Raw genomic sequence first — 19,134 nt, 5'->3', positions numbered from 1 at the left:
ACAGCCGACACTGAGTCCATCCGTCCAAAAACTTCGAGCCTCCGACCAGCCCCTCCAATATAGCCTCCTGAGTGCTATCGTCTGCCGAGCACCTTCGACCTTGCCCCGGCCGCTGAAACAAGCAAAGCCAAGAATTTCGGGGCCTTCTGCTCTGGAGATTCCGGTTACAACACAGTAGCAGCGGCAGCGAAGCGGGCATTTCAGAAGTTTTCCAGATGTTCCTCTGTACTCTCACGTCCATCTCCATCAAATCAGAATTGTGCACGGTCCCCTACTTGACAGATAACAGATATTCGTCACCGGAGAGGTCACACGCGCCACCGTCGTGCCGCCATCTTCTCCGCCTAATAGATGATCAAATTCAGAAACTGGTGTTAAAAAGACAATCCAACTAATCAGCTCATTCTGGCTGGCACAATGGTATATCGCCTCATAGCTCCAATATCCCAGGTTCAATTCTGATCTCTGGCACTGTCTAATGCATGTTCTCACTGTGATTGCATTGATTCCCCTGGACGCTTCAATTCCTTCCATATCCCAAAAGTAGACAAGTTGGTAAGTTAATTAACCCTAATGGGAGAATTTGTGGGTGATTAGATTATAGGATTGTAGGGAGAATTAAATGGGATCAGTTTAGGATTAATGTAAATGGACACTGATCTTCAGATTGAAGGGTCTGTTGCCATGAGTGAAACAAATGGAAAATCTTTTAAAATCAGCAACAGTCTTTAAGCAATGGCAGGCATTGAGCAAAATTGTCAGAAGAGAAGTGATTAGGCTTAGAGGAAAAAGAGGTATAAATATTAGTAAACCCTTCTTCATTATCCCTTCCTTTCTCCAGATGACTCAAAGAAGATTACCTCTGTTTTGGTACACATAGGAGTCCTGGATAAGAATGATCACTCTCCGATGTTTCCAATTCCCTATGAAACATTTGTGTGTGAAAATGCAAAGTACGGGCAGGTAAGCAATCCCCAGAAACAGGAGGCTGTTCCTGTTGCAAATTATTCTCACTTGCCATGTGGGAGATGCAAGTATCATTTCAGGAGTTTTTTGAATTCACTCCATGGGGTGTGGTCCTTGATTTGAGGGAAGTTTACCTATCTAATTGAGTGGACTTTGGGTTAGGTATTACATATGAGTTGTCAAAAAAATCAATGAAAGATTATGTTATGATCTACTGATTTCAGGGTCCTCATTGTTGATACTTTATTTAATACACAAAATATTTCATGGCCTAAGTAGCAGAATTTATGGAGAGATAAATGCTGGTATCTGGAGGCAACACAATAGTGCAATGGTGTCTCACGGCTCCAAAGGCCCAGTTTCGATCCTAACATTGAGTGCTGTCAATGTGGAGATTGCACGTTCTTCCTGTGACTCTATGGGTTTCCTCTGTGTGTTCCAGTTTCTGATGATGTGGTGGCTGGTAGATTATTTAACTGTAATGGGGAGATAGCAGTATGATCTGGGTGGGAGGAGATCCAATGCAGATCCAAGGAGTAGAATATGGATTTAGTGTCATTGGGCGTGTGATGGTCAGCAGAGATTCAGTGGGCTGATAGGTCTGTTTATATGTGACAAGACTCTGCAGACCTGCTGGAACAGATTCAATTATGTTGAAAAGAACACTAGATAAGCACTTGTCAGAAAAAGATTTATGGAGTTCTGGGGAGAGGGTAATTGGATCAATTTAGAATGAGTTGGCAGAAAAAGGACAGTAATTGTTCACATGAAAAGTTACAGCCTTGGATTGTTATACCTGGAGAATACTGGAACACCTGGATGGATTGGAAGTGGAAAAAATGTTTCCATTAGTAGGAGAGTCCAGAATCTGAGGGCGCAGGCTCAGAATTATAGGGCATTCCTTTAGAACTGAGATATGGAATTTCTTCTGCCAGAAGGTGGTGAATCCGTAGAATTTGTTGCACAGAGAGATGTGGAAGCCAAATCAATGAGTGTATTTGAGGCAGTGATATAATGTTATTGGTAAAGGGCTTCATGGTTACGGGCAGAGGTGGGAGAATGGGGTGGGGTGGTGCTTCTATGTCAGATGGTCTTGCAAAGACTCGGAGAAGAAATGGGAAGTCTAAAATTAAGGTCTGAATCATTTTATGGGTCCCCAGAACACTCAGGTAAATGGAAATTGGTAATATTTCCATTTACGGTAAAGTTCAGAATTTAATCCAATGCCTTCTGCAACAGGATCTTCAAGGCCTGATGGAGTTTTACCCAATAAATTAATCAAGGGATATGGAGATGGTTTAAGAAGGTGGTGCTGGAGTTATAAGCACAACAGACAAGAGAGGCTAAATGGCCTATCCTGTTCGTTTCTTCACATTCTTATTTTTCCCAATATCCACCAAGATAGTCAGAGGCTTTTTCCCAGGGCTGAAATGGCTATCACAAGAAGGCATAGTTTTAAGGTGCTTGGAAGAAGCTACAAAGGAGATGTCAGGGGTAAGTTTTTACGCAGAGTGGTAAGTGCGTGGAATGGACTGCCGGCAATGGTGATGGAGGTGGATATGATAGGGTCTTTTAAGAGACTCCTGGAGAGTTACATGGAGTTTAGAAAAATAGAGGGCTATAGGTAACCCTAGGTAATTTCTAAAATAAATACATGTTCGGCACAGCATTGTGGGTCAAAGGTCTTGTATTGTGCTGTAGGTTTTCTATGTTTCTATGTAACCCTCCTCCGACCATTCCAATTCCAGCCCCTCTGAGACATCCTTGACCCTAACATCTGGGACACAACACACCACCCTGGCGAATTTCTTGCAGCAGAATCTTTTGTCCATCTCCCGAATTATCAAGTCTCCAATCACTATCGCTCTGCCTGACTTTATCCTTCCCTGCTGAGCCTCAGAGCCGGCCACAGTGCCACTGGGCTGGCAGCTGCTGCTGTGTCCTGATAGGTCATCCCCCCCAGCAGTATCCAAAGGGGTATGCTTGTTGCTGAGTCCTATGGCCATAGGGGAAATCTGCACTGACTGTTTATTCACTTCACTTCTGCTGGTAGTCACCCATCTAGTATCTGAAGCCCACAGTCTCGGTGTGACCACCTCAGTATGACATTTTCCGCCACCTAGATGGCCTTGAGTACATCCAGCTCTGGCTCCAGTTCCTTAACCGTATCAGTCAGGAGCTGCAGTTGGACGTACTTCCTGCAGATGTGGTCATCAGGGAGATTGTCAGGCACCCTAAAGTCCCACATCTCCCAAGAGAAGCATTCGACTGCCTGAACTACATCTTGCCTACACTTGTTATAACCCTAACTTCTCAAGCTTACGGTTTAGCCTACGCCTGTTCTCACCAAAGCTGGTTGAGCAAAAGCATGATTACTCTAACACTGCCCAACTCCAACAATGTCTGTTCCCACAATGGCTGCTCTGCCTGTAGCTCGCTTCTTTTTTTCGGCCCTTGCTAAGTTACTAATAACCCAAGCAATTTCCTGCTCCATAGATAAGTTCCAATAGGCCCCGGTTGTTTTTTAAACTTGGCACTTAATGTCCACAAGAGAGTATCTCCAGCTCGTCTGAGCTCTCCCATTCCGCATCACCTAGTTATCATTTATCATTCTAACTTGCTAAAACGAATCCTACAAGTGATGTTGGACAACAAATCAGCTTACCAATTGAAAGGAACAGCTGGAGTTAAGCAAGCCTCCAGTATCGAGTGTGCAGAGACCACGGTGCCTGCAAAGCTTCTCCAGCTTGTCTGTTCCTGTTCATCTGAGAATCACCAATTTCAATCCTTTATGGGGAAACAATGTGTTCCAAAAAGTCAGTGGAGCATTCAGCAGAGAAATAAGATTCTTTTATGCACCATTTTACCATGATTTACTTTGCACCGGACTCATTCAGTAGCCACTGGCAGACACACACACACAGGAAGTCAGGCAGCTTCTGTGCCGAGTTTTTGCTTTCAGTGCATTTAAAAACACAAAGAAATCACACCTTAGAGAGCAGAAGGCCACTTGGTCCACCTTATCCGTGTTGACAAAACAAACGGACATCCACTTCCCAGCTCCTGAACCTCACCTGTGTGAGTCCTGGCACTTCAAGATTTCACGCAAGTAATTAAGTAACTTGCTGAGTTTTGTGTCTCCACCGTTCCTTTGGGCAGTGAATTTCACCACTGATGGGGCGATATTATTCTGCCTCACACCCGCCGCCTCCTCCACCAGTCCTTTAAATAATTATTTTGAATGGATGCTCCATTTTCCCCTGTGCTCAGGAGAGTTTGCCCTTGCTGTTGACTTTGTGCAGACCAGTGATAATTTTATATACTGAGATTAAATCTTCCCATAGTCCCCACAGCCTATGTGATTTTTTTATATATCTCTGATCTTGTTGACATTAAGGGTGTGAAACAATGACTTCGAAGCATCCATCAATCTTCATAAATCTTTCCCATCAATCAGAGTGAAAGACTGACTTGAGGGTGTAAAGAGTAGCACCATCCCTCATCAGAGCTGTGAACATAGATCAGTATGGACTGTCACTGAGTCACAGGCCCTTCAGTCCATGATGTCTTTTCCAACCATAGTACCAATTTGAATTGTACTTCTGCCTGTGCATGATTCACACTTCTACCTTCCTTGCATGTAAATCAACAAAGATCCCCACTACCCAGACCAGCTGCTTCATTTTCACTATGAAACATCCAGTCTCTATACACCTCTATCCCCCAACAGGAAGGCCTCAAAGCTCTCTGCTGCCTTCTGGACACCAGACCCAAACAATTCCCCTCTTCCACCATTCTCCACCATCTAGCATAACTGGTTTGTTCTTGTTCTCGTTCTCTCTATCTCTATCTCTATCTCTATCTCTATCTCTCTCTCTCTCTCTCTCTCTCTCTCTCTCTCTCTATCTCTATCTCTCTCTCTATCTCTCTCTCTATCTCTCTCTCTATCTCTCTCTCTATCTCTCTCTCTATCTCTATATATCTCTCTCTCTCTCTCTCTCTATATCTATATTATATATAATTTCTCTTTTGGCTCCTCCTACTTCCTTCAAATAAAAGGTGTAGCCACAGGTATTTGCATGGGTCTTAACTATGCCTGCCTTTTTGTCGGCTACCACCTCCCCTCTCCCCTCTCCCCCTCCCCTCCTCCTGCCCCTCTCCTCCCATTTCAAGTCGACTTCCCATTCACATTCCAACATGTCAGTCCACGGCCTCCTCTACTCCTGCAGTATGACTACACTCATGTTGGAGGATCAACACCTCATATTCCTTCTGGATAGCCTCCAATCTGATGGCATGCACATCGATTTCTCAAACTTCTGTTATTGCTTCCCGCTCCCTCACCATTCTCTATTCCCATTTCCCTCTGTCACCTTATTTCCTCACCTGACCATCACGTTCCTCTGGTGCTCCTCCCCCCTTCCCTTTCTTCCATGGCCTTCTGTCCTCTCCTATCAGATTCCCCCTTTACCAGCCCTTTATCTCTTTCACCAATCGACTTCCCAGAGTTTTTTTCCTTCCTTCCTGATAAAGGATCTTATCCCAAAAAAGTCGACGGTTTACTCTTTTCCGTAGATGCTATCTTCCCTGCTGAGTTCCTCCAGTATTTTGTGTGTATTGCTTCTCATAGCTGCCATTCAGCATGAGGTACAGAAGCCTGAATTCCCTCATCTACCACAGCTACTTTCCTTTAACCATTCAGTTCTTGAACGAACCTGCACAACTCTTATCATTACCTGTGTAAAAACATTGTGAGCACTTTCCACTACAATGGATTTTGCTTTCCTCTAGTTGTGTTCTTTCACGTGGAATTTTTTCTCTTCGAAATAGTGCTTTGACCAGCAACTAGTCCAGACATTGAAACTTTTGAGAGGAGGGGGTTTCACTCAGGTCCACTGCTCAAGTAGAAAAGGGAGCAGTGGATCGTTGCTGCAGCACAATAAAGCTGATCTGCATTTGTGATTAATTAGGAAGAGTAAATTAAAGGAAGGCAGGGACAAGTGCAGTGCCCATCGTCTGAGAGAACAGAGTCAGAGTGGTGATCTTGAGGCTTTAGCTTTTCAAGGCTCCACGAACAGAGGCTTCAATCTGAGAAGGTAAAGAAAAGAAAAGATCTAGGTTAAGTTCTTTTTTCTCCTTCCTTTCTTTATATCTGCTCAGCTCGGACAGTAGAGATGCCAGGCAGGATAGTGGAATGCTCCTCTTGCGGGAATGTGGGAAGGCAGGGAGACCTCCAGTGTCTCTGATTACAGCTGCGAGAAGTGCATCCAGCTGCAGCTTCTAACAATCCACGTTAAGGAGTTGGAGCTGGAACTGGATGAACTCCGGATCATTTAGGAGACTGAGGGTGTGATAGATAGGACATATATACAGAGGTAGTTACATCCAAGGTGCAGGAAGCAGGAAACTGGGTGACAATCCGGAAGGGAAAATGAGTTAAGGAGCCAGAGCAGAGTACCCTTCTGGTCATTCTCCTTAACAACAGGAATATCACTTTGGCTGCTATTGGAGGGGTTGACCTAACAGAGGAACTCACAGTGGTCGGGACCATAAGACATAGCAGCAGAATTTAACCTTTTGGCCCTTCGAGTCTACTCCACCACTTAATCATAGCTGATCCTTTTTTTTCCCCTCCTCAGCCACACTACTTTGCCTTTTTCCCGTAACCTTTGATGTCATCTCCAATCAGGAACCTATCAAGCTCTGCCTTAAATACATCCAACGACCTGGCCTCCATAGCTGCCTGTGGTAATAAATCCCACAAATTCACCACCCTGTTGCTAAAGAAATTTCTCTGCATTTTTGTTTTAAATAAACGCCCCTTTATCCTGAAGCTGTGCCCTTTTGTTCTAGACTCCTCCACTATGGGAAACATCCTTTCCACTTCTAGTCTGTCTAGGCTTTTCAACTTACAAAAGGTCTCAATGAGAATCCACCTCCTATCCCTCAAAATTACTTTCTCCCAATCAAATTTCAAGTTGAACTCAATCATATTGTGATCACTGCCTCCAAAAGTTTCTGTTACCTTAAGATCCCTAATCAGCTCCAGTTCATTACTTTATACCTAATCCAGTATAGCTAATCCCCTCGTAGGCTCAACAACAAATTTCTCTAAAAAGCCATCTCATAGGCATTCAGCAAACTCACTCTCTTGAGATCCATTTCCAACCTGATTTTCCCAAATGACCTGCGTGTTGAAATCTCCCGTGACTATCATAACATTGCCCTTTCGACATGCCTTTTCTATTTCCTATTGTGATCTGTGGTCCACATCCCAGCTACTGTTGGGAGGCCGGAATATAACTGCTGTCAGGATCCTTTCACCCTTGCAGTTTCTTAACTCAACCCACAAGGATTCTACATCTTCTGATCCTATGCCACATCTTTCCATTGATTTGATACCATTCTTCACCAGCAGAGCTATGTTACCCTCTCTGCCTACCTTCCTATCCCTCCGGTACAACGTGTAACCTTGGACATTCAGCTCCCAAATATAATCATCCTTCAGCCACGATTCAGTGATGGCCACAGCATCATACCTGACAATCTGTATAGTGCAACAAGATCATCCACCTTATTTCTTATACTCCATGCATTGAGATACAACACTTTGAGTACTGTATTTGCTATCCTTTTTGATTCTGCATCCCTAGTGCACTGATACTCACCCTGCTGGCTGCAATTATGTCCTATAATCTGCCTGCCCTTCCTGACAATCTGACAACATGCTATCTTTCCTTTTTTACCATCCATCCTATCCTGAGTCCCTTCACTCTGGTTCCCACTCCCCTGTCAAATTAGTTTAAACCCTCCCCAAAAGCTCTAACAAACTTGCCTGCGAGAATATTGGTTCCCCTCAGGTTCAGGTGCAACCTGTCACTTTTGAACAGGCCATACCCCTCCCAGAAGAGATCCCAATAAATCAGGAACGAAAAGCCCTGCCCCAGCACCAGTTTCTCAGCCAGGCATTAATCTGCCAAATCATCCTGTTTCTACTCTCACTGGCATGTGGCACAGACAGCAATCCAGTAATTACTTCCCAGGAGGTCCTGCTTCTCAGCTTTCTAAATTCTCTAACTGTCTAAATTCTCTTCACAGAATCTCTTTGCTTTTCCTTCCCATATCATTGGTACCAATATATACCAAGACATCTAGCTACTCTCCCTCCCTCTCGAAAATGTTGTAGACATGATCCAAGATGTCACTGACCATGGCAACAGGGAGGCAACATACCATTTGTGTGTCCCGTTCACATCCACAGAATATCCTGTCTGTTCCCCTGACTTTTGAGTCCCCTGTCACTACCACTTGCCTCTTCTCCCTCTATTCCTTCAGGACCACGAGCTATGCTCAGTGCCAATAAACAGGTCTCTGTGGCATTCCCCTGGAAGGTCAGCCCCCACAAAACAGTATACTTATTATTGAGGGGAAACAGCCATTGGGGTGCTCCGCACTAACTGCCTATTCACATTTCCGTTTCTTCTGACAGTCACCCAGCTACTCGCCTCCTGCAACTTCGGGCTGACTACCTCCCTGTAATTGCAATCGATGATCTCCTCTCCTGTACAAGCTGAAGGTCATCCAGCTACTGCTCCAGATCCCTAACACGGTGTCCAAGGAGCTGCAGCCAGATGCTTTTCACACAGACTTTGGGTCTCCCAGGACTCTAATATCTGGCATGAAAAACACACAACAACCATTTTCTACACTAGGTACAGTGAGAGAAAAAAAGTGAACCTTAACAGAAACTTATCCGGAGCCAAAATCTCCTTTGAGCCAAAGCCTGACACTCCTATTCTCACTACTGGCCTACTCCAGCAATGGCCACCCCGCTTGTCTCTTCTGTACTTTTAAACAAGCGTCGCAGACCTGTGTGAAACCTCATCCCTGTGACCTGCTCCTGCCGCTGATTTGGCTGTTTGGTCTCTAACACTGAGTCCGGCTCTGTGATGCAGTAGGGAAGGGGAGAAGAAAAGGCATGTTCTGGTGATAGGGGATTCATCAGTTAGAGGAACGGACGGCAGGGTCTGTGGGCAAGAACAAGATTCCCGGATGTTATGTCACCTCCCTGGTGCCAGAGCCAGGGACAACTCTGATCAAGTGCTCAGGATTCTTAAGTGGGAGAGTGAACGGCCAGAGGTTATGGTCTATGTAAGTACCAATGACTTGGGTAGGATTAGACACCTTGAGGTAAAAGAACCTTTGGGGGAAAGTGATCAAGAAATTTGAAAAGGGGAAGCTAATGTCAGATGTATTTGTATTAAGTGGAGTAAAGGGAATTACGGAGGCATTGAAAGGAGTTGGCTAGAATTGTTTGGAAAAGTATGCTGGCAGGGATGACGGCAGAGCAGCAATAGCTGGAATTTTTGGAAGCGATTCAGAAGCCACAGGGTATATACATCCCAAAGAGGAAAAGGTATTCAAAAGGAAAGATGACGTAACTGTGTTTAACAAGAGAAATCAAAGCCAACATAAAAGCCAAGAGAGGGCATATAATAGAGCAAAAATTAGTAGGAAGTTACAGGATTGGGAAGTTTTTAAAAACCAACAGAAGGCAACTAAAAAAAAAGTCATTAAGATAGTAAAGATGGAATACAAAAGTAAGCTAGCCAATAATATTAAATAGGATGCCAAATGTTTCTTCAGATACATAAAGTACAAAAGAGAGGTGAGAGTGGATATCGGACTGAGGGAAAATGATGCTGGAGGGGTGGAATGGGGGCCAAGGAAATGGTGGATGAACTGAGTAAGTATTTTGTATCAGTCTTCACTCTGGGAGACACCAGCAGAATGGTGGAAATTCAAAGTATCAGGGGTCATGAAGTGTGTGAAGTTACCAATACTAGAGAGAAGGTTCTTGGGAAAATAAAAGGTTTGACGGTAAATAATGGTGTACACCCCAAGGTTCTAAAAGTGGTCCCTGAAGAGATTATTGAAGCATTAGTAATGATCTTTCAAGAATCACTAGAGTCTGGAATGCTGAGCATTGCTGAGGTCTCACAGAGTATTGTGAGCACTTCTGGGCCCCCTTATCTTAGAAAAGATGTACTGAAACTGGAGAGATTTCAAAGGAGATCCATGAAAATGATTCCAGGATTGAATGGCCTGTATTTATGGAATTCAAGAGAATGAGGGATGACCTCATTGAAGCTTATCGAATGGTGAAAGGCCATGACAGAGTGGATGTGGAGAGGATGATTCCAATGGTGTAAGTCTAAGACCCAAGGACACAGCCTCAGAATAGAGGGCGATCAGAGGAGGGATTTCTTTGGACAGAGAGCGCTGAATCTATGGAATTCTTGGCCACAGGCAGCTGTGGAGGCCAAGGCTTTATGTATATTTAAGGCAGAGGCTGATAGATACTTGATTGGTCAGGGCATGAAGGAATATGGGGAGAAGGCAGGAAATGGGGGCTGAGAGGAAAATTGGATCAGCCATAATGAAATGGTGGAACAGACTCAATGGGCCAAATGGCCTAATTTTGCTTCTATATTTTATGGTTTTATGGTAAATGTGTGCTTCTGATACTATATGTCTGTGATGCTGCTGCAAGTAAGATTTTCATTGCACCTGTGCATACATGTACTTGTGGATATGATAAAAAAAAATGACTTTGAGTCTTAAATGTCACTCTTGTGCCTGCTTCAGCCACTACTCCTGCTTGTACATTCCAGATACTAATCATTCTCTGTACATATTTTTAAAAAGTTAGCCCTGTACATGTCCTTTAAACTTCTTCGCCACCCATCCCAACTCCTTATTTAAAGCAATACCCTCTAGTATTTGACAATAGCACCCTGGCAAAAAAAAGACTCTAAGCCATATATAGTTTTAAAAACTTTCTCTCACTTCTCTGCTCAGTGTCTAGCACTCTGGAGTCAACAACCTAAGTTTGTGCATCCTCTCCTTATAACACAAACCCTCTACCGTAGGCAGCATCCCAGTGAACCTTTCCAAAAACTCTGCATCCTTTCTGTAATGAATTGACTAGAATGGCACATATTGACTCCAAATGGCTTCAAAAGAGAATATTTAAACGTCCATTCCATCCTGCAACCACAATCCAGCTCCTGTCAATCATAGGGGGAGCTGAGATGTTTAGTTCCATGTCGGAGATGGTATTAAACAGGAAATTAGAAATGTGTGCAATAAAGGAACAGCAGTTATAATGGGTGACTTCAATCTACATGTAGACTGGGTGAACCAAATTGGTAAAGGTGCTGAGGAAGAGGATTTCTTGGAATGTATGCGGGATGGTTTTTTGAACCAACATGTCAAGGAACCAACTAGAGAGCAGGCTATTCTGGACTGGGTTTTGAGCAATGAGGAAGGGTTAATTAGCAATCTTGTCGTGAGAGGCCCCTTGGGTAAGAGTGACCATAATATGGTGGAATTCTTCATTAAGATGGAGAGTGACATAGTTAATTCAGAAACAAAGGTTCTGAACTTAAAGAGGGGTAACTTTGAAGGTATGAGACGTGAATTAGCTAAGATAGACTGGCATATGACACTTAAAGGATTGACGGTGGATATGCAATGGCAGGCATTTAAAGGTTGCATGGATGAACTACAACAATTGTTCATCCCAGTTTGGCAAAAGAATAAATCAAGGAAGGTAGTGCACCCGTGGCTGACAAGAGAAATTAGGGATAGTATCAATTCCAAAGAAGTAGCATACAAATTAGCCAGAGAAAGTGGCTCACCTGAGGACTGGGAGAAATTCAGAGTTCAGCAGAGGAGGACAAAGGGCTTAATTAGGAAGGGGAAAAAAGATTATGAGAGAAAACTGGCAGAGAACATAAAAACGGACTGTAAAAGCTTTTATAGATATGTAAAAAGGAAAAGACTGATAAAGACAAATGTAGGTCCCCTGCAAACAGAAACAGGTGAATTGATTATGGGGAGCAAGGACATGGCAGACCAATTGAATAATTACTTTGGTTCTGTCTTCACTAAGGAGGACATAAATAATCTTCCAGAAATAGTAAGGGACAGAGGGTCCAGTGAGATGGAGGAACCGAGCGAAATACATGTTAGTAGGGAAGTGGTGTTAGGTAAATTGAAGGGATTGAAGGCAGATAAATCCCCAGGGCCAGATGGTCTGCATCCCAGAGTGCTTAAGGAAGTAGCCCAAGAAATAGTGGATGCATTAGTGATAATTTTTCAAAACTCGTTAGATTCTGGACTAGTTCCTGAGGATTGGAGGGTGGCTAATGTAACCCCACTTTTTAAAAAAGGAGGGAGAGAGAAACCGGGGAATTATAGGCCGGTTAGCCTAACGTCGGTGGTGGGGAAACTGCTGGAGTCAGTTATCAAGGATGTGATAACAGCACATTTGGAAAGCGGTGAAATGATCGGACAAAGTCAGCATGGATTTGTGAAAGGAAAATCATGTCTGACGAATCTCATAGAATTTTTTGAGGATGTAACTAGTAGAGTGGATAGGGGAGAACCAGTGGATGTGGTATATTTGGATTTTCAAAAGGCTTTTGACAAGGTCCCACACAGGAGATTAGTGTGCAAACTTAAAGCACACGGTATTGGGGGTAAGGTATTGGTGTGGGTGGAGAATTGGTTAGCAGACAGGAAACAAAGAGTGGGAATAAACGGGACCTTTTCAGAATGGCAGGCGGTGACTAGTGGGGTACCGCAAGGCTCAGTGCTGGGACCCCAGTTGTTTACAGTATATATTAATGACTTGGATGAGGGAATTAAATGCAGCATCTCCAAGTTTGCGGATGACACGAAGCTGGGTGGCAGTGTTAGCAGTGAGGAGGATGCTAAGAGGATGCAGGGTGACTTGGATAGGTTGGGTGAGTGGGCAAACTCATGGCAGATGCAATTTAATGTGGATAAATGTGAAGTTATCCACTTTGGTGGCAAAAATAGGAAAACAGATTATTATCTGAATGGTGGCCGATTAGGAAAAGGGGAGGTGCAACGAGACCTGGGTGTCATTATACACCAGTCATTGAAAGTGGGCATGCAGGTACAGCAGGCGGTGAAAAAGGCGAACGGTATGCTGGCATTTATAGCGAGAGGATTCGAGTACAGGAGCAGGGAGGTACTACTGCAGTTGTACAAGGCCTTGGTGAGACCACACCTGGAGTATTGTGTGCAGTTTTGGTCCCCTAATCTGAGGAAAGACATCTTTGCCATAGAGGGAGTACAAAGAAGGTTCACCAGATTGATTCCTGGGATGGCAGGTCTTTCATATGAAGAAAGACTGGATGAACTGGGCTTGTACTCGTTGGAATTTAGAAGATTGAGGGGGGATCTGATTGAAACGTATAAGATCCTAAAGGGATTGGACAGGCTAGATGCGGGAAGATTGTTCCCGATGTTGGGGAGGTCCAGAACGAGGGGTCACAGTTTGAGGATAGAGGGGAAGCCTTTTAGGACCGAGATTAGGAAAAACTTCTTCACACAGAGAGTGGTGAATCTGTGGAATTCTCTGCCACAGCAAACTGTTGAGGCCAGTTCATTAGCTATGTTTAACAGGAAGTTAGATATGGCCCTTGTGGCTACAGGGGTCAGGGGGTATGGAGGGAAGGCTGGGTTCTGAGTTGGATGATCAGCCATGATCATAATAAATGGCGGTGCAGGCTCGAAGGGCCGAATGGCCTACTCCTGCACCTATTTTCTATGTTTCTATGTTTCTATGTTAGGCTGATATTTGAATCTTTCCCTCTTCAGCTCATTCAGACTATCAGTGCAGTGGACAAGGATGATCCGGTGGAGGGCCAACATTTCCGCTTCACTCTTGCTACAGATGCTACCAGTAGTCTCAACTTCACTGTCAGAGATAATCAAGGTAGGTTTAAGAGGGCTGAAAGCTTTAAATTCCTAGGAGTGAACATCACCAATAACCCGTCGTGATCCAACTATGTAGATGCCATGGCAACGGAAAGATATCAATGTATCTATCTATTTCCTCAAAAGGCAAAAGAAGTTGGCATGTTCGTTTGATTCTCTCCAATCCACAGGAAAGCAGCAACTATCATCAAGTACTCCCAACATTCAGGCCATGCTTTCTTCTCGCTGCTGCCATCAAGGAGGAGGTACAGGACCCTTAGGATCCAAACCACGAGGTTCGGGACCAGTTATTACCCCTCAATCATCAGGTTTTTGAACCGGAGGAGATAACTTCACTCAACTTCACTTGCCCCATCACTGAAATGTTCCTACAACCTATGGAGTCACTTTCAAGAACTCAATCTCATGTTTTCAATATTTACTGCTTAAGTATTATTATTATTATTTTTTCTTTTCTTTTTCTATTTGCACAGTTCATTGTCCTTTGTACTTTGGTTGCTTGTTCTGTTGTATTCAGTTTTTCATGAATTCTATTGTGTTTCTTTTATTTACTGTTCATGCCCACAGGAAACTGAAACTCTGGGTTGTATATGGTGACATACAGTATATGTACTTTGATAATAAATATAGTTTGAACTTTGAACTTTGAATTTTTATTGATGCATCATTGAAAGCATCCTATCTGGATGCATAATGCCTCTGCATGGCAACTGCTCTGCACATGGCTGCAAGAAACTGCAGAGTTGTGGATGCAGCTCAAAGCATTAGAAGAACCAGCCTCCCCTCTCTGGACTGTACACTTACTGCCTTAGTAAAGCAGTCGGCATAATAAATAAACCTCTTACACCTGGATGTTCTCTCTTCTTCCCTCTTCGATTGATCAGAAGGTACACGAACCTGAACGTGCGTTCCCCCAGGCTGAAGGGCAACTTTCATCCTGCTACTATAAGACTGTTGAATAGTTCCCTTGTATGATAAGTTGGACTCTTAACCTTACAATTCAGCTCACTGTCCACCTTGCATCTTATTGTTTACCTGCACTGCACTTTTTCTGTAGTTGTTCCACTTCATTCTGCCTCAATGATTTGATCTGTATGAACAGCATGCAAGACAAGTTTTTCCCTATATCGTGTTACATGTGACAATAATAAACCAATTCCAGTGCCATGCAGAGTTGTGGTCAGGGCTAGGTCTGCTGATGTCTCTGGCTTTTTGTGCTACTCCCTACTGAGCACATGATTTAACTTAAGTTGCCCTCTTGGCAGCTGCACATTAGTCATAGTCATAGTCGTAGTTATACTTTATCATACTTTATTAATCCTGAGGGAAATTGGTTTTCGTTACAGTTGCACCATAAATAATTAAATAGTAATAAAACCATAAATAATTAAATAGTAATAAAACCATAAATAATTAAATAGTAATATGTAAATTATGCCAGGAAATAAGTCCAGGACCAGCCTATTGGCTCAGGGTGTCTGACCCTCCAAGGGAGGAGTTGTAAAGTTTTATGGCCACAGGCAGGAATGACTTCCTATGACGCTCTGTGCTGCATCTCGGTGGAATGAGTCTCTGGCTGAATGTACTCCTGTGCCCAAAAAGTACATTATGTAGTGGATGGGAGACATTGTCCAAGATGGCATGCAACTTGACAGCATCCTCTTTTCAGACACCACCATCAGAGAGTCCAGTTCCATCCCCACAACATCACTGGCCTTCCGAATGAGTTTGTTGATTCTGTTGGTGTCTGCTACCCTTAGCCTGCTGCCCCAACACACAACAGCAAACATGATAGCACTGGCCACCACAGACTCGTAGAACATCCTCAGCATCGTCCGACAGATGTTAAAGGACCTCAGTCTCCTCAGGAAATAGAGACGGCTTTGACCCTTCTTGTAGACAGCCTCAGTGTTCTTTGACCAGTCCAGTTTTTGTCAATTCGTATCCCCAGGTATTTGTAATCCTCCACCATGTCCACACTGACCCCCCTGGATGGAAACAGGGGTCACCGGTGCCTTAGCCCTCCTCAGGTCTACCACTAGCTCCTTAGTCTTTTTCACATTAAGCTGCAGATAATTCTGCTCACACCATGTGACAAAGTTTCCTACTGTAGCCCTGTACTCAGCCTCATCTCCCTTGCTGATGCATCCAACTATGGCAGAGTCATCAGAAAACTTCTGAAGATGACAAGACTCTGTGCAGTAGTTGAAGTCCGAGGTGTAAATGGTGAAGAGAAAGGGAGACAAGACAGTCCCCTGTGGAGCCCCAGTGCTGCTGATCACTCTGTCGGACACACAGTGTTGCAAGCACACGTACTGTGGTCTGCCAATCAGGTAATCAAGGATCCATGATACCAGGGAAGCATCCACCTGCATCACTGTCAGCTTCTCTCCCAGCAGAGCAGGGTGGATGGTGTTGAACGCACTGGAGAAGTTAAAAAACATGACCCTCACAGTGCTCGCTGGCTTGTCCAGGTGGGCGTAGACACGGTTCAGCAGGTAGACAATGGCATCCTCAACTCCTAGTCGGGGCTGGTAGGTGATCTGGAGGGGATCTAAGTGTGGCCTGGCCATAGGCCAGAGCAGCTCCAGAACAAGTCTCTCCAGGGTCTTCATGATGTGGGAGGTCAATGCCACCGGTCTGTAGTCATTGAGGCCACTGGGGCGCGGCGTCTTCGGCACAGGGTCGAGGCAGGACGTCTTCCGTGCATTTTGTAGTGTGATATAGGATCATTGTGATAGGTCCATGAACCTTGGCATTCAGTAAAGGGCAATGCCAATCCTACAGGAACTGCAGATGGATGTGTGTCTCTGCTTTTGTCAGAGGGAGTGAAATGTTTCTGCCCCCAAAATACTGTAACTTACCAAAGTGCTCTAGAGAAACTCTGAGCTCTTTTCTTGTTGTATGTCCTGTAACTTTTTTTTTTAAATGTGGTGGTTTCATTTAAGTCAATTGGCACATGAAAACCAAATGCTGCGGATGTCAGGAATCTACGACAGACAGAGAAAATGCTGTAAATGCTCAGCAGGCCAGGCTGTTGAGTATTTAACAAAGGATCTCTGACCCAGAAGGGTGATTCTTTTTCCCACTGATGCAAACTGACCTGAATATTTCTAGTGTCTTCTGTTCTTTTAGCTACCTAATACAGTTTAATTTCTCGTGTACACACTGAGATGCATCGTTATTCTAAGGGATCTTCTACTCCCTTGCAATTGATCAGATGGACTCAATTGATAAAGACTCAGCTTAATCCGCTCATTCTTTCTTCTTCCTTGGTACATTCAACTCTGTTAAGGGTCCTGCCTTTTAAACTGTTTTCCCCTTGTTTGATCTTCCAAAGTGCAGCAACTCATCCTTGCCCAGATCAAACTCCACCTTCTATTTTCTCTGCGCAAGAAAGAATGATTTGCCTAATGATCTGATTGTATGATATTGAGTAGAGTTGGACAATTCTGATATAAACAGAAAGTGAGTAATCTTAAATTAGTGGATTTGATATTGAATCCTGAAGACTGGAATATGTCCGAATATGAGGTGTTGTCCCTTAGGTTTGCATTGGGCCTCAGTGTGGCAGTTCAAGAGACCATGGACAGAATGGTCAGAATATGACATGGTGAACTAAAGCCGCAGGTACTTTGGCAATGTAGATGGACACTTGAAACAGAAGGAATAGGTGGCTCTGTGAATGAAGAGGAAGTGCAGATGGAGGCCCTTGTCAACAGCATGTTCAAGTTGGGCCAAATAACCTATGCATGCTTTATATATAGTTCCACAGGGATAATGTTTGTTATCCAAGCAGACATTGTGACTGGATGTAAATTGGAGGAATGTCAACCGAGAGTGACTTTGACTTAATGTACCACTGTGTTGTGTCATATGTCTTTTGATATTAACCCATGGAGAATATGCTGGGTGTTCTCTTTGCCACATACACTGAGAAGAGCCAGTTATTGACTTCAGGAAGTGGGAAAGTGGACACACCTGTTTCCATCAATGGTGCTGAGGTAGAGATGGTTGAGAGCTTGAAGTTCCCTGGGATAAACATCACCAATAACCTGTCATGTTTCAGCTACATGGATGCCACAGATAAGAAAGCTCACCAGTGCCTCTACACCCTCAGGAGGCTAAAGAAATTTGGCATGTCCCCCTTGTCTCTCACCAATATTTATCAATATATTACAGAAAGCATTCCATCTGGATACGTTTCAGCTTGATATGGCAACTGCTCTGCACGTAATCACTTGAAACTATAGAGGATTGTGGGCACGGCTCAGCAGACCCTGAAACCAGCACTCTCTCCATGGACTCTGTCTACATTTCTTGCTGCCTCAGTAAAGCAAAGAACATAATCAATGTCCCAACCACTCTAGACATTCTCTCTTCTCACTCCCTTTGGACAGAAGATACAAAAACTGAAAGCACATAGAACTAAAGCTTAAGGATGCCTTCTATCCCATTGTTAAAAGACTATTGAATGATCCCCTCACTTCTTAAGATGAACTCTTGACCTCACTAATCATCCTCGTAAAGACCTAGCACTTTCTCTGTAATATTTTTGATGCTTTTCCCGAGTCCGTCCTCGAAGTACTAAATGAAGGATCAATCTGTAGGAATGGCGTACATAGCAGTCTTTCACTGTACCTCAATATATGATAATAACAGTTTATTAAATTACTGTAATTTTATTTTACTGTTTTGCCTAACAAAGATTTTGTGTATTGTCTTGGTCTGCAGATAACACCGCTGCAATTCTGACACGGACAACTGGATTTAATCGGCGGTCACAGGCCTTTTACTTGCTGCCCATCCTGATTGAGGATAATGGGATGCCTTCTCGGAGCAGCACCAATACCCTCACTGTCTTTGTGTGTAAATGCAGTAACAATGGCGTTGGCCAACTATGCAACGCTGAGACTTTACTGCTACCTGCTGGCCTTAGCACAGGAGCTCTCATTGCTGTGGTAGTCTGCCTTCTGATGATATTAGGTGAGGAAGCTCACTGCCTTTCTACTAGCACTGTGTGTCACCCGTGGGGATGAAAAGTATGTGGGGGGGTGCTTCACATCAGGACTTGCGATCTTGGAACAACATTAATCATGTCAAGTTATAAAACAGGTAGCTAAACTTACAAATTCCCTCCTTAGTGAAAAAGTAGCAGATATCCCACCTCTCCCGGAAGTTCTGGGAGACTCCCAAATATTAATAGTGGCTCCCTGGTGCCCACAAATTATATACAATATCCCGCAAATCAATTTTTTTGAGAATGAGCGAGGAAGCGAGACAGTGTGAGAGCGACCACGAGAGAGAGAGAGAGAGAGAGCAAGAGCGACCACAAGAGAGAGAGAGAGAGAG

At 43.9% G+C, this 19,134-nt stretch overlaps 1 protein-coding gene across 5 annotated transcripts in view; it reads left to right on the top strand.

The window, feature by feature from the left end:
• LOC134352492 (cadherin-7-like) overlaps positions 1-19,134 on the top strand; it is a 145,879-nt gene that overhangs the window by 107,821 nt on the left and 18,924 nt on the right. For 3 of the 5 annotated variants that reach the window (XM_063059776.1, XM_063059766.1, XM_063059769.1), the window contains 3 exons: positions 842-963; positions 13,663-13,780; positions 18,517-18,768. In XM_063059776.1, the coding sequence (XP_062915846.1) occupies positions 842-963; positions 13,663-13,780; positions 18,517-18,768 (492 nt within the window). Of the gene's footprint in view, positions 1-841; positions 964-13,662; positions 13,781-13,908; positions 14,381-18,516; positions 18,769-19,134 lie in introns of those variants that run through there. The other 2 variants (XM_063059781.1, XM_063059789.1) reach the window with 2 other exon arrangements.

This window comes from Mobula hypostoma, chromosome 1, assembly GCF_963921235.1.
Source record: "Mobula hypostoma chromosome 1, sMobHyp1.1, whole genome shotgun sequence".
In the NCBI taxonomy this organism is placed as follows: Eukaryota; Metazoa; Chordata; class Chondrichthyes; order Myliobatiformes; family Myliobatidae; genus Mobula; species Mobula hypostoma.
The sequence above is the reverse complement of the archived record's forward strand: the minus strand, read 5'-3'. Positions and strand labels throughout refer to the sequence as shown.